At 35.2% G+C, this 13858-nt stretch overlaps 1 protein-coding gene across 1 annotated transcript; it reads right to left on the bottom strand.

Moving 5' to 3' along the window:
* Positions 1–282: 282 nt before the first annotated feature.
* On the bottom strand, positions 283–13173 carry f11r.1 (F11 receptor, tandem duplicate 1). Its single transcript, XM_066660579.1, has 10 exons — positions 12945–13173; positions 8725–8784; positions 8243–8362; positions 7915–8055; positions 7516–7718; positions 7233–7335; positions 3628–3735; positions 3458–3470; positions 3297–3348; positions 283–1202 (listed from the first exon to the last, which is right to left on the bottom strand). Exons 1-10 carry the CDS (start codon positions 12982–12984, stop codon positions 1167–1169), a joined length of 876 nt encoding a protein of 291 aa, XP_066516676.1. The 5' UTR covers positions 12985–13173; the 3' UTR covers positions 283–1166.
* Between the last annotated feature and the right edge of the window lie 685 nt (positions 13174–13858).

Genomic DNA, 13858 nt, shown 5'->3' on the forward strand with positions numbered 1-13858 from the left:
ACTTTTAAGTCGCCAATCCACCTACCAACGTGTGTTTTTGGACCGTGGGAAGAAACCGGAGCACCCGGAGGAAACTCACACGGACACAGCGAGAACACACCAACTCCTCACACTCACCCGGAGTAGGAATCGAACCCACAACCTCCAGGTCCCTGGAGCTGTGTGACTGCAACACTTCCTGCTGCACCACCATACGGCCCATATAAAGCATTATACGCATGTTAAAAGAAAAACACTGCATAGAGAAGGTAAATGTAAAAAAACAAACAAAAAAAACTTCAAAAAACTTTATTTATCAGTGGAGAGGGAGTTTAAGATATTGACTGAAGAAATACAGTATAATTTATCAAAAACTAAAACATTAAGTAAATATTCGGTTTGGATGTTCAGTTTTGCTCTTCATAAAATTCTGATCTCAAGAAAACATTTAAAAGATGGATTTGCTGTCTAACATCAAACAATCTATCACAAATATCACACAGGCAGTAAATTATTTATTTACAGCTTAGTGTGTCACAAACATAGCAAAGAACAGTAAAAAGCATTAAAAAATAACCTTCAAACATCTATTTACATTTCACACTGGGGTGAGTCAGGGTGACGAGTGGACATTCAATCTGAAACTATTGCTTAAGATATCCAATCATTTACATTAATATTAGCTAAAAGATATTAGAGTAGATGAATTCTAGTACTTTGTTTTATTTTTACTCCATAAATAGGACAGTTAGTACATAAAAAGTAAGCAAATGTACAGCACAAATTTAACTTCACACACACCGGTCAGTAGTAGATCAAGCTTAATCACTTTTTACATGGAACAAATATATTCCCGAACCTTTGTTCAGAAAGTGTTAAAAACAACTCTTAATTCATATTAGCTAAAAAGTATCCACCAGTATTATTCCATGGTCAAATTCAAACTGAAAAGAGAATGTAAATATCAAATTTATATAAGTACAATTTTTCCTCTGTCAGAGGAAAATACAAGAAATTTTACTGATTTGTTCAAAGGCGCTGAGAAGTCAGTGGATGCTTTAAAAAACAAAACAAAAAAAACCTGACCCTGATCTCTGTTTAAACAAACCTTACATACACTCGTGCACACAACTCTCAGGTAAAAGACTGCAGCACAACAGGAGAGACAATACAGATGCAGATTTAAGCTACACCACAAACGAAGACTTCTGTTTGAACTCTCCCTGAAACAGACAAACACATGAATCGTTAGACTTTGTGTTCATTCACACATGTAAATGTCATTAGTACTTTTGTTACATTACTATGTGTTGTATTCAGATCATACAGCATCTGTAAAAATATATTAACTTCTTAAGATTAAGATCTTTATATTTTGATTCATAGGATCACTGATTTGTACAGAAACACAAATCTGATGCTATGCAGAGCACATCCATTTTGAAAACATACACTTAATATTAATGATATAATCAAATTAACCCAGGACTTTGCAAAACAGCACTAGAACATTTGAAATTAGTTATTACCCAAGAATGAAACAAAAAAAATAAATGCAAATTTTTTGCACATCGAGTTACCATGCATTTTACTGCATACATCCTGCAAACAATACTTATATGTAACACTACATTTTATGTATTGATATTAGCAGACACCAGCTCAGATTTTTTTATTACAATCACCAGTGAGGCTATATTCCAACTGTTGCAGTAAATGATGACATTTGACAATAGCAAAATAAATGGCTCCATGATTCTTTAACACTGTGTACAACAGCTTTTTTTTATTATTGTGCTTTTTCATAACCGAACTCAAGATCAGTACTGCCCTCCTTTCAATATAGAATGGTCAATTCTAAAAGTGGGTAATGCCTATGTCAGTATGAAACTGACCAATCACAATGTTAGCATAACCACACCTCCTCTGAGTTGAAGAGACTAGTGAGCTAAAGTTTAGGAGCCATTAGAGCGAGCTAGCTATCCAGTTTTCCCCAAGCTATGGAGAGGGACATACACAGAGCAAACACAGAACACAAAACAAGCATGAATGGATTATGTCTGAGTACAGCAGAGATAGCAGCAACACTCAGTTGGCATGTTTAACGGCATATCAGCTGCACTGGGCCGGTGTGTACAGCTAAGTAGCAACAGGGATAAAAGCCTACTTGGTGACATTGTAGAAAGCACCAATTTGGAGACATTTTAGAAGGTATCCAGTTCGTACAATTATGTTAACATATAAATAATCACACGAAACCACACCAAAGACACTAAAGACATATGCTGTGTAAAATGACAACTGCCGTTCAGAGTAAAAGCTCAAAGACTGCTCTGTCACGAGACTGTGTGTTACCATGGTAACAAAAACAGCATTCTGTTCTCCAGTGATAGAGAGCTCTAGTCATGCCCACCCCGTTCTCAGTGAGCTCCAAGGAGTGTATTTTGGTCATTTTTAGGAAAGATTGATCATATTTCTGTTTTGTGTTTTTTATTTAAACATAACACCTAAGTTTGGAATTATACAAAAAAACCCACAAAATTTCAAAATGGGATCCCAGGGTCTTTAAGCTAAAAGCATGTTGTGACAGGACAGAACAACAACAACAAAAGGATCAACACTGAACTGGTTTTTCAGAGATGGGGAACACTAAGAGTTTTCACACCAGAAAAATATGCACCAGACTCTTAACCAAAGTTTGTTTTGGTGTTGTATACAGTTGATCCGGCAAGTTTTGGTTTCATATTGCATTTTCACAAGTGAACAGAAGAATTTTGTTGCTGAATGTTTATTTACCAGCTTCTAACAAATGATTCACGCTTTTGATTTCACCTTACACGGTTGAACTTGTTGCACTGGCTGTGTCCCAAACCACACCTGACTGCACTTTTGACCTAAATTACAGAATGTCCTTCTGATAATGATGCAACATTTTTTTCTTATACCCTATTTAGCATGTGGTTTATGATAAAGCAAAAGTCAGTGTTGGAATCACATTGCTTTAGATTTTATTTTATTTGTGTTTACTACGGTAGAACAACATAAAAACCAAGACAGTGTGTTAGACTGGAGAGAGTTATGTGTTATTGTCCCTCGTGTACAAATCTGAATGTTAAAAATTGGAAAGATTTTTAATTTATTGTGTGCTCACTGATGGAATACACTCATCTGCTCAATGGGATCAAGTATCCGAGGCTGAACTAATGCATTTATTTTGGTGTTGGATGCTGATGTTCTAGTGTAGAATGTCAAAGCCTTGATAAAAATATATTAGCAAAACAAAGGCACATAAATTAATATCAGATATTTCTACTTACATCATCTTCATCCCTGTAGGTAGGCTGGGTGTACACTGATGATTGTGGCTTGCTGAAATTGTAAAACACACAATACAGCCTTCAGTTTAGTCTACAACCCATTAATTTCAGACTATTGGAGCTGATGTATTGCAAATGCAAAGGTATGAAACATCTCTTACCTCTGTGACATTTCTGGAAGGGGAGAGCAAAACAGAGAATGAGTGTGAACAACATTTTACACAAGAATTTATAACATGTAAATATGCACAAACAAGAAGATTTGAGTAAAATTATAAAAAAAGATTAATTAATAAAAAAATAATAAAAATATAAACAAAATAAAACTTACTGGGTAGATATCCCTTCTTATGAGCATACCACAGGCCAAAGCAAAGCAGTGCAATAGCAAGCAAGGCTACAATGACCCCAGCAACTATGCCTCCTGTGTTTACATCACCTACAAAATCAAACGAGGAAAAATATTATTTTGGACTAATTTTTTCAGAGTAATTTTTTAAAATAACATGACAAGTACAACTAGGGCCAGAATGATATATTTTTGGCCTATTAATTATATCTTTGAAAAGAAATATTTCACCCAAAATTTATTGATAGGATTTATATTGTATATAAAACAAACTTCTGACATGAAGACAGCTTAAATAAATTATATATCTCAAACTAAGCAGTCTGCATTTACTCAGACTAGTCAAATATAGCATACTACATATCAGCTCAGACATATTTTACATATATAACATGCACATATTTAAAGTTATATAGCAAGTTTAGAAGTTAGTTCATTTATAACATGGCAAAGGTCCTGTAGTATGTTTGAAGAACCACTTTCATTCATCTAATTAAATACATATATTATATGGAGAAAATTACTGGGACTTTAAAGGTAAATGTTTTGATATACTGATGCATTAATGGTGCTTTTCCACTGCTTGGTGCCTACTCTACTCAGCTCATTTGGTTTTCCATTTTAAACATGGCGAAATTAGGGGTGGGCAAAAGACCTAAAAATATCACAATATTTCATGGGATTTCTTTGTGATAAATATATCACAATATATACTTGATGATGTGACAAACAGTGGAAAATATTTTGTTAATTTCAAGAACATAATATTGCAACAAAAATGCTTAAATTAAATTTTAGTGTATATGTAAATGTTTTGAACATTCAGAAGAATCATACAAAAAAAAAGGTTATTTTGTTAACAAAAGTAAATCACCCAGGAATTAAATAGATTGAAACTAGCCTTCATGTAAATAACTTCTAGATTTTAGGGATCCTAATTTAAAAATGGACAATTCTGGGAAAAGTCATGATTTTCTTTTGGTCACAGCAGTCAAATAACTGGTGCTTGGGGCTTCCAGTGAGATATCACAGCCTTTAATCATTCTCCACATCTGGAGTAAAGACTACACCTATAGAAACAGCCCTGATACATTTATTATATTTAGCAAAGCATCAGGCTCATGGTTTTACTGCTTAAAGAAAAGACAACTTTTGCAATCATAGCACGATTAAACTGAAACAGTCACTTCTGCTGCGGTTAGTGTTTAGAGGCATTATTTTCTTGTCTGGTTTTATAATAAGATGAAATAACACGCACTAAATATGTATGTAAACAGTTGATCTTATGTCAAACCACATATTTCATAAATTAAATACATCATTAAAATCACAGTTTTGCAACAGAAATCTATTCAAAAGTCTGTCATTCCCTTATCACTATTGGTACACATGTATTTAAATGAAGTTTACGTTTAGGCTTTTTTACAAATTGATGGCTGCTTTGATAAACAATTTTAGCATTAAAGTTCATACAAACATCATTTACATTAAACAGTTTGTAGATATTGCAGATGCTCCTATTCCTTCTCTATGTCAGTGTTTCCTCTCTGTCCAGTTGACTAGTAGTTTAAAAAGTTATATATATATACACACACTATTCTATCTTTAATTTATCTATATATTTGCACATTTACATAATACATTTGGAAACTTGTTCAAATAGTTTAATTGTACCTTTTAACATGACCATACTAGTGAACTGGGTGGAGAAAAATCACTGATGTAAAGAAAAAAAATATGAGCATCAACATTTTAATGTTAAAATTCCAATTATCTGTCACTCGCCGTCATGTTTGAAAATGCTGGGAACTGGCCGGGTGGGCGTGGCTTAATCCCAAAGGAGGTATCATATCACGTCAGTCCAAAATCAATGACCACTCTGCATCCCTACTCTACGACAGAGTTTTAGGACCACAGCGTTAACATAAAAAAAAAAAAAAAAACAAGATTCCGAGATTAAAGTCAGAATTCCGAGAAAAAAACTCGGAATAATTCTGAGAACAAATCTCGGAATAATTCACTGCGTATAATGGAGCAGACACAGCGTACACATGATACAATTAATGATCACGAAAATGATGGATCCAGAGCAAGTAGAACTCCGGCGCCCATGAGGATCCATCGCGTTACGGCTGGGACTCGTACAAGAAACAAAAGCCTTATGCATGAATTATTTATTAAACGCATTCACACGACATGACGCAGCCCCTGACTGAGATGCATAAGGCTTTAGTTTTTTGTACGAGTCGGAGCCGTAACGCAATGGAGCCTTGTGGGTGCCGGAGTTCTACTTGCTCTGGATCCATCATTTTCGTGATCATTAATTGTATCATGTGAGACTACATGCCATGGGTTCGTGCACTGATTCAGGATTTAAATACTAATCACACTGTGGTCCTGATGTGGAAGAGAACTGAGTGCTTATTCCTGAAATCTATACCATAGCATGACTTAAGCAACACACTGCATTCCAGAGTTACACTGTCTGCTCCATTATACGCAGCAAATTATTCCGAGTTTTTTTCTCAGAATTATTCCGAGATTTTTTTTTCGGAATTCTGACTTTAATCTCTGAATTTTTTTATTTTTTTTTTACACTGTGGCCCTAAAACTCTGTCGTACTACTCCTCACAACACTTGGAATTTCACTTGGTGATGTAAAGTTTGAATGCAGCTGTTCAGCCATGGGAACTTATGCCATTTAGCTCTGTTTTTGTGTGGACGTAAATGCCAGAGGAAGTTTGGAACGCTGCAGTTAGTGTGTCAGCAGAGCAATGGGGACATTTAGGCACTGTGCCCCTCAGCACTCAGGAACTTTCTGTGCTCTGCCACATAGATTCTTAATTCCTGTGATCCCTAAATGTAACCACTTTTAAATAATATCTTTCACAGCTGATTGTAGAGTATCTAAACCCAATTTATTCTAACCCAATATCATAAACCTACGCAGTAGGCAACGTGTCAATGCTGCGCACCTCTCGAGAAATGTCACAAAGGGTCACATCAACTATGATTGCTCACTAGTTGGACTGACATTGCTTATGTCGAACAGAGAAAGCACAGGAACATGAACTATAACGGCACCTCAAGTAAGTTATGTTCTGTCCTATATACTGCCCTACTCCCTAAATAGTGCAAGGAAGATATGTCATTAAATTATTTGTTGCAATGGTGGCATCCTTTTCAGAGTTACATACTTGACTCCAGTGAGCTTTTAAGAATGACCCATTATTTCACAAATGTTTGTAAAGGCAGACTTTACGGCTAAGTGATTGATTTTTTACACCTGTGGCAAGAAAACTGAATGAAGCACCTGAATTCCAAGATTATTAGACTATGTGTCCCAGTACTTTTGTCCATATTGTGTAGTTCTAGCACTTAAACCTAAGCTGCAGCATTTTGACCATAACATAATAGGATTCTGAGAAGATAACTCGTTTGTATTATAAAATAATTCACTATATGGACATTGAAATTTGATAATGAACAAACATATGTCAAAACTCACTAGTACTGAATTAAATATGCAGGTACCATAGAAAGGCATTATATTTTGTTACTCAAAAAAGGTTGTAAACTTTACTTACGGACTTCCATAACCACAGTTTGTCCACGCTGAGGAGATCCTTGGCCATTGGCAGCTTGACAGTAATATTGTCCACCATCAGTCTTAGCCACACTCGGAAAATCCTATTAAAAGACACAGACACAAAGATAAATAAATGACCATATGAAACCACAACGCCAAACATGCACTCTCATATTATGCATATTTAAACTGACTCAACAAAATGAGTACATAGATCTTAAGCCCATCTGTCATTTTGTGGCTCACTCAGTAAAAACAACAGCATGAATGCCCTTACTAACCAGGTTTCCATTCTGAGCATTCATTTTGTATGTCATGTTCTTGAAGGCGGGGAACTTGCTGGGGTCTTCAGGAAGAGGTGTGCCATCTTTGAACCACTGGTAAGTAGGAGGAGGAGAGCCATCTTTGTCAAAGCAGGTCAGGAGAACCCTGCTACCTGTTGTAACAGAACTGGGGATTCGGCTGACTGGCACTGAAGGAGGTACTATAAAAAGCACAAGGATAATCACATTAAATAAGTAAATAAATTAAAAAAAAACATCTGATGGAACATTTCAACATGTGCTTTATCAACTATGATGTAAATACTTTTACAAATTAAATTTTGTTCTTCATTTGCAATAAAAACACATACATATATGCAAATATATATAAAAAATAAATAATAATAAACAACGTACCAAGCACTGTTAGCTTGATTGGAACCTCTGCATATCCGTTATTGCCAGACACCTCGCAAGTGTAATCACCAGTGTCTTTTCTGAGTGTACTGTTGATCCTTAGGCCACCCGAATACTGCGTGAAGCGTCCTGCGTACTGGGCTTTTTTTTGGTAATAAAAGAAAAAGTATTCAGGTAGATTTCAGTTTTTGCAATTTGTATTTACAGCACATCATTTACTGCAACAGGTATATGAAATACAGACTTCAATATTATTTATTAAACGTCCGTTTTATATCTGTAGAACTGAATATATCCATTATAACAAGTTGTAAGACATGATTCTCACAGGTAATTTTGCCATCATAGTAGACAAAGGATGATTGTGATCCCCATACATCTCTGTGTTTCCATTCGATTCGAGGTGCTGCTCCAAAGTCAGCACTGTATGAACATGTTAAATCAGCTCCTGAGGAGACAGAGTCCAGAGTTTACTCAGTCAGAATGGCAACATAGTTCTAGTGTTTCAAGGCATTCAGTTAAATCAACGAAACTGGTCCTTAATGATTAAAAAAACCTGCCCGCTTAAATGTTTTTCACTGAGAAATAGAGTTTAATCTTACTGTCCTTTAGCTCGATAGCACTCAAATGGTCTTAACATTTTAAAGCAAAGTTTTTCTTCAATTCTAGATTAAAACCATAAAATAAAATGTGTATGGACATTACAAATACATATGAATGATTGGATTACAGGCCTATAAATGTCTTTTTCTCATTAAAACATTATAGACTGAGATTTAGATTGTTAAAAATCTAACAAAAACCACTTACCACTAAACTCTGGTACCATCACTGCTGCTGATTTAGTAGTGGCACTAAAAGCATGAAGGCCTAAGAGAGAAAACATGAGAGATGGTGAAATTCTGCTAGTGTATGCTGTAATTTACACCTCTAACAGAGCTTGACAGACCTCTGAAAAGAAATGAAACAATCAAAAATAGAAGTTGTATTACAAGTTCAACATAAATCAAAATTGTTGAACTCACTGGTCCATCACCATGACCAGCTCAATTTGGTAATACTGATAAATTAACCCATTAAACACAAATAAAACCATGCTGTGATCATCGAGAGATGTGCTGGTCAATCATCTTAACCAGTTTGCTTACCACCATAATGTATATTTTTGCTTGGAGGACCTGCTTTTCAAACACTTTGACCATCAAGGACCAATGTAGATCATTTGAAACCAGTTAGCAGCAAAAGCTTGCCTTAAGAGTTTTTTTTTTTAATCTAGAAAGTAATATGGGGTCCAAGGTGCTCCTGTAGGTTTTCTTGAAGCCACTAATATTTTAGTAAAATCAGCAATTTGACTCTAGTATCAAATTTGTCAGTTTAGTATCAGATTTGGTCTCTGGATTTTCACCTAACAGGAGATTAGGGCTGGCCCTGCACATTAGTCTATTGCAATATTTGTTCTTTGGGTAGGTACTCAGTTTTTACATTTTGAGATCTGGATATTTGTTTTTTTTTTAGATAAATGTTGCTATCCATAAAGCCAATGCTCCACTCCACCCGTATTCAGCCATGGCAACATAAAAGTCCTGAATACAACAACCTACTTACAATGAAGCATGGCAAAGCAACCGTTCATTTTGTCAGTTTTATTAAAGCATTGTTTAGAGCTACTCCATGTAGCTCTAGTTAACTCATGTATACACTGTGCCCTTAGTTGCACTGTGAATCGTACCTAGCAATTAACTAAATTTAGAGATATTGACATATTCATAGATCTCTTAATGACGACGTAGAGGTTGTAGAGCTAGTCTAAACCACGTTTAAAGCATCAGGGATGTTTTCTCTTGGAAATAACTTATAAACATATCATTTTGATAAAGAGAGATGAGTATATCAGGGTTTAATTTATGACAAGGACAGGAATTTATTTCTTGCTCTACATCTAACTCCTAAGCTGATTTTATGATGATGCACATTTTTTACATTGGAACTTCAGCATTTCACTACAACTCAAGAGACCATTACTACCTCCTGTTCCTGTGCAGTTAGACTTGAAAAGGACTGATATAATGTGATGTTCAAATGTGACAACAGTTCATAGTGAATTTTATACTTTAGCTTATTTTTTTTGGGTCTGACATTTTTTATTTTTATTAAATTACATGTTCAGTTATTTTTATTGGCTAAAAGCTTGCACGTAAATCAGTAGTTGACCAATTTTAAGCTTATTTCTTTAAAAGCTTTTGGCTAGTCAAGCTAGCTCACATGACATGTAAAAGTGGCCGAACCCAATTTTTTTAGGCTATACACACTATCATTTAATGCAGCCTACATCTGACATTAGTCTAAACAGACTAAACAAGTTCCTATACTAACACACATGTGCAAAATATCAATGCTTCACATGCTCATTTAAGGTAAAGATATGTCCAAAGTATTTTAAGAATTAAAACTAATGATTATGCATAAATGTGCAACCAAACAATGTAATATTTCAAGAGATTTAATATCTGTATAATAATACGCAATTATTTGTCATTGTACAACAAAATGTGTATTCCACATTTAACCCATCTGTGGCAATGAACACACACTAGGGTCTGAACACACACCCAGAACTCATCAGAGCTCAAGGGTATCTCAGCCATGAATGTTCCTGGGGATCGAACCAGCAACCTTCCTGTACCAAACCCGGTCCCTTGACCATTAAGTCAAGGAAGGAAGTACCTACCTACATATACATATACACACACATATATATATATATATATATATATATATATATATATATATATATATATATATATATATATATATATATCCCATATTAAAATTCAAATAAAATGCTTTGAACAGTCAGTTTCCATTCCTGAAGTAACTGAAATGAAAGTGAAAATGCTTTGGTCATCCATGCCTCCCAGCCACAGCCGGAAATTGTGACGAATCTCTATCTGGGTCTCAATAAAGTCACATGAATTCCCATCTGTCTATTCAGACCGTCACATAACCGAATCAGTATCCTGTAGCTGTAATAACATTGAAAGGCATCGGCACCTTACGCTCGGGTGACGGTGGCAAATGCCAATGGCATTGGCATCTGCATCTTATACTTGGGTGACAGTGACATCGACATCTTACATACCTAAACATTAGGGTAAGAGTGTGTAGGTGAACTGACTTTAAAAGAAAAGCCACAAGTCCTGTAGTTATCAAGACATTGTGTCATTTCAAAATAAACGCTCCTAAAATTATGACATTTCTATCACTTTTATACTAAATTTATTAAAAAGGAATGATCCACCAATTTCATGTACAAATGATAGTACACCATCTGAATGGGTCAATCATTTAATACCAAGGCATTCTATTATGAAATTTTAAAATAAAGGCCCTTTATGTATCACATTTCTGTAACTTTAATTTCAAATATAGTTAATTATTAAAAGGACAATTTTAAGGAACTATGAAAAGCATCATTTAAATATAGTTTAAGGTTTAGTCATCTGTTTATATTTCTTAACTTGTTTTTTTTTTTTTTGAGAATATAAATTATTGAATGTGCCAGGCCATTACTTTTTTTCATGTTTCACATTAAATTAATTAAAATAAGACGTTTGTTCCCTTTAGAGGGTATTAATTTATTGTCACTTAGAAAACCAATAAGGAAACTTATTCAGGGGTGTCCAAACTTGGCATAAGACTGACAAATAAAATACGGATTATGTATGGTGATACGTTATGAGCCTAATTCAGAAAGTCATAATGTCTTGTTTGAAATGTCAGCTTACAAGTACCTGACATGCAGTGTCACCTACCTTGCCAGTAGATAGTGGTACCTAAAAATGACTTAGTTCTCTTTTTGTGCTGATACAGACACTTACGTTTAGTTAGCATAGGGACAGTTGGCACCAACTTTTAGCTAGGGGCCTATATAAACATTCATGTGCTTGTTAAACATAGGCTACTGGCAGATGTTCCACAATGGAATTTTTGCCAATGTCATAAAATCAAAATTACAAAAACAAAACATTTAATGCCACTGCCACCCGTACATAAGATGCCGACGCAATTTCATGTTATTACTGCCTCTCTCAGAATAGGATTTCATTAAGACATATTAAAGTGTCTTAAATGTGAACTGGAGATATAAACAAAATACAATCCTGTGTTTCTCATATGGGAGAAGAAAAAAAATTAAAAAGATTTGGTCCACTTGTACCTGTGAACGTTGCCCTGTGTACTCAGTGAGTCGTTTCCTTGGTGTGGGTGAGTGTGTCACAGAGAGAGATTGTAGAGTTTCGGTGGGGGGAGGGTGGAGGTAGAACATGTACCAAAGGTGATACTGTAGCTTCAAAACAACTACATTAATAAACACGAACGATTCATTGTTTCGTTCTAAACCCCAGACTAAAAAACATGCGTATCATGTAAAGAAATACTTAAGAGTATTTCCAGCGCCGTGTACAGACTGAATCACAGGTGTATTAACCGTTTCCTCACACAGGCCACAAACGAATTGAAAACGAGGGGAATGATAAGCAAGATACGTGCTACATTAAAAGAACAATTTATAGCACTAGTAACGGTCTACAAAAGAGCATACATATCAAAAAACATGTTTTTTAAGTGTTCTTGGCGATTTTTATGTTTTTCGGTGCTGGAAATTCCACATTTTTAATCATGTGCCTCACTTTCTGCCTTGAAACTAAGTTGTTTTTTTAATATAGTAGACTACAAGTAATAATTCTACACACATTAAAGTGTCTTAAATCCGAGCTGAAAATATAAATTGTGGTTGAATTGAAGCGTATTTTTCGTGTTACATGTCGTTTCAACTGGGCCTTAGCGCTTGTTTTGTAATTAATGCAACCTTTATTACATAAATAATGTTTCTTTTTAATTATTCATATTTGTATCAAAAAGCCTATGATTAAACTGTTATGACTATATTCGATACCTTTTACTATTCATTTAATCGAGTCTTAGTGAGTTTTGTTTCTTTTAGGAAGGTAGAGTAGCCTCGGGAGTCTTACCTGTTACGTGCGAGCTGAGACACATCAAGAGGAAAAACATGGCTGAATTGCGAATATCCCACTTCCAACGCTCTGCCTTTAAGAAAGAAAAATAAGTAAGTGTTGTTACAGATGTTCGACGGAACTCGGTGTGCCAAAAACTAATCGAAGGTAACGTTTAAAATAAACTACTGCTGAAACTGGACGCCCTTCCTGGTCCAACTCGTTATCCAAGCTTTGTCCCGCCCACTGTGTGATGTCATGAAAGTACACCTGAGCCCGAACAGCTTTGCTCGGTGTCTCTCGTCGAGAAATGCTGGAGAACTATATGTATGAACTATTGTTCTTCAGTTTCAATAAACATAATTCAGGAAGTATTTTTATTAAAAAGCTTACAGTTATAATTGTTTACAGCGGTGGTGGCAAGATGTTTGACTCGTTCAGTTATGAGATAAGGGACTTAAAGTGAGAGTTGTAGTATGTATAATGGCTGATACAGGTAGTTTAGACACAGGAGTTATCTTGGAGTTTTTAGACACTTTGTACTGTCTGATAGGGCCTTTCCCAAACTAACACCCCACTACGGTGTGACACTCCATATGAAGCACTCTGAGCCATCGATAAAAGGGAGGGTATAAATATAGACTGAGAAAAAACATTGGGACGCGCTCTTTATTTTCCGGAGAAATAAGGAAGCTGTTGTCGTCATGGCAGAGAGACATTTTCTCATCTGGCTCTGCATTATCTTTCCAGTGTCTCCAAACAGGAAGAACAATGGCAGAATGTATCACAGCACATTGATTATATAAACATGTGTTTGATTTCAAGCCTGAGTTTATTACTGTTTAAAAAAAAAGTTTGGAGTGTGATTAATTTATTTGTCGTTTATGATAATTATGATAAATACTAAAATGCCATGAATTTATTTTAAAACA

The sequence above is a fragment of the Hoplias malabaricus genome, chromosome 2 (genome assembly GCF_029633855.1).
Source record: "Hoplias malabaricus isolate fHopMal1 chromosome 2, fHopMal1.hap1, whole genome shotgun sequence".
NCBI lineage: Eukaryota > Metazoa > Chordata > Actinopteri > Characiformes > Erythrinidae > Hoplias > Hoplias malabaricus.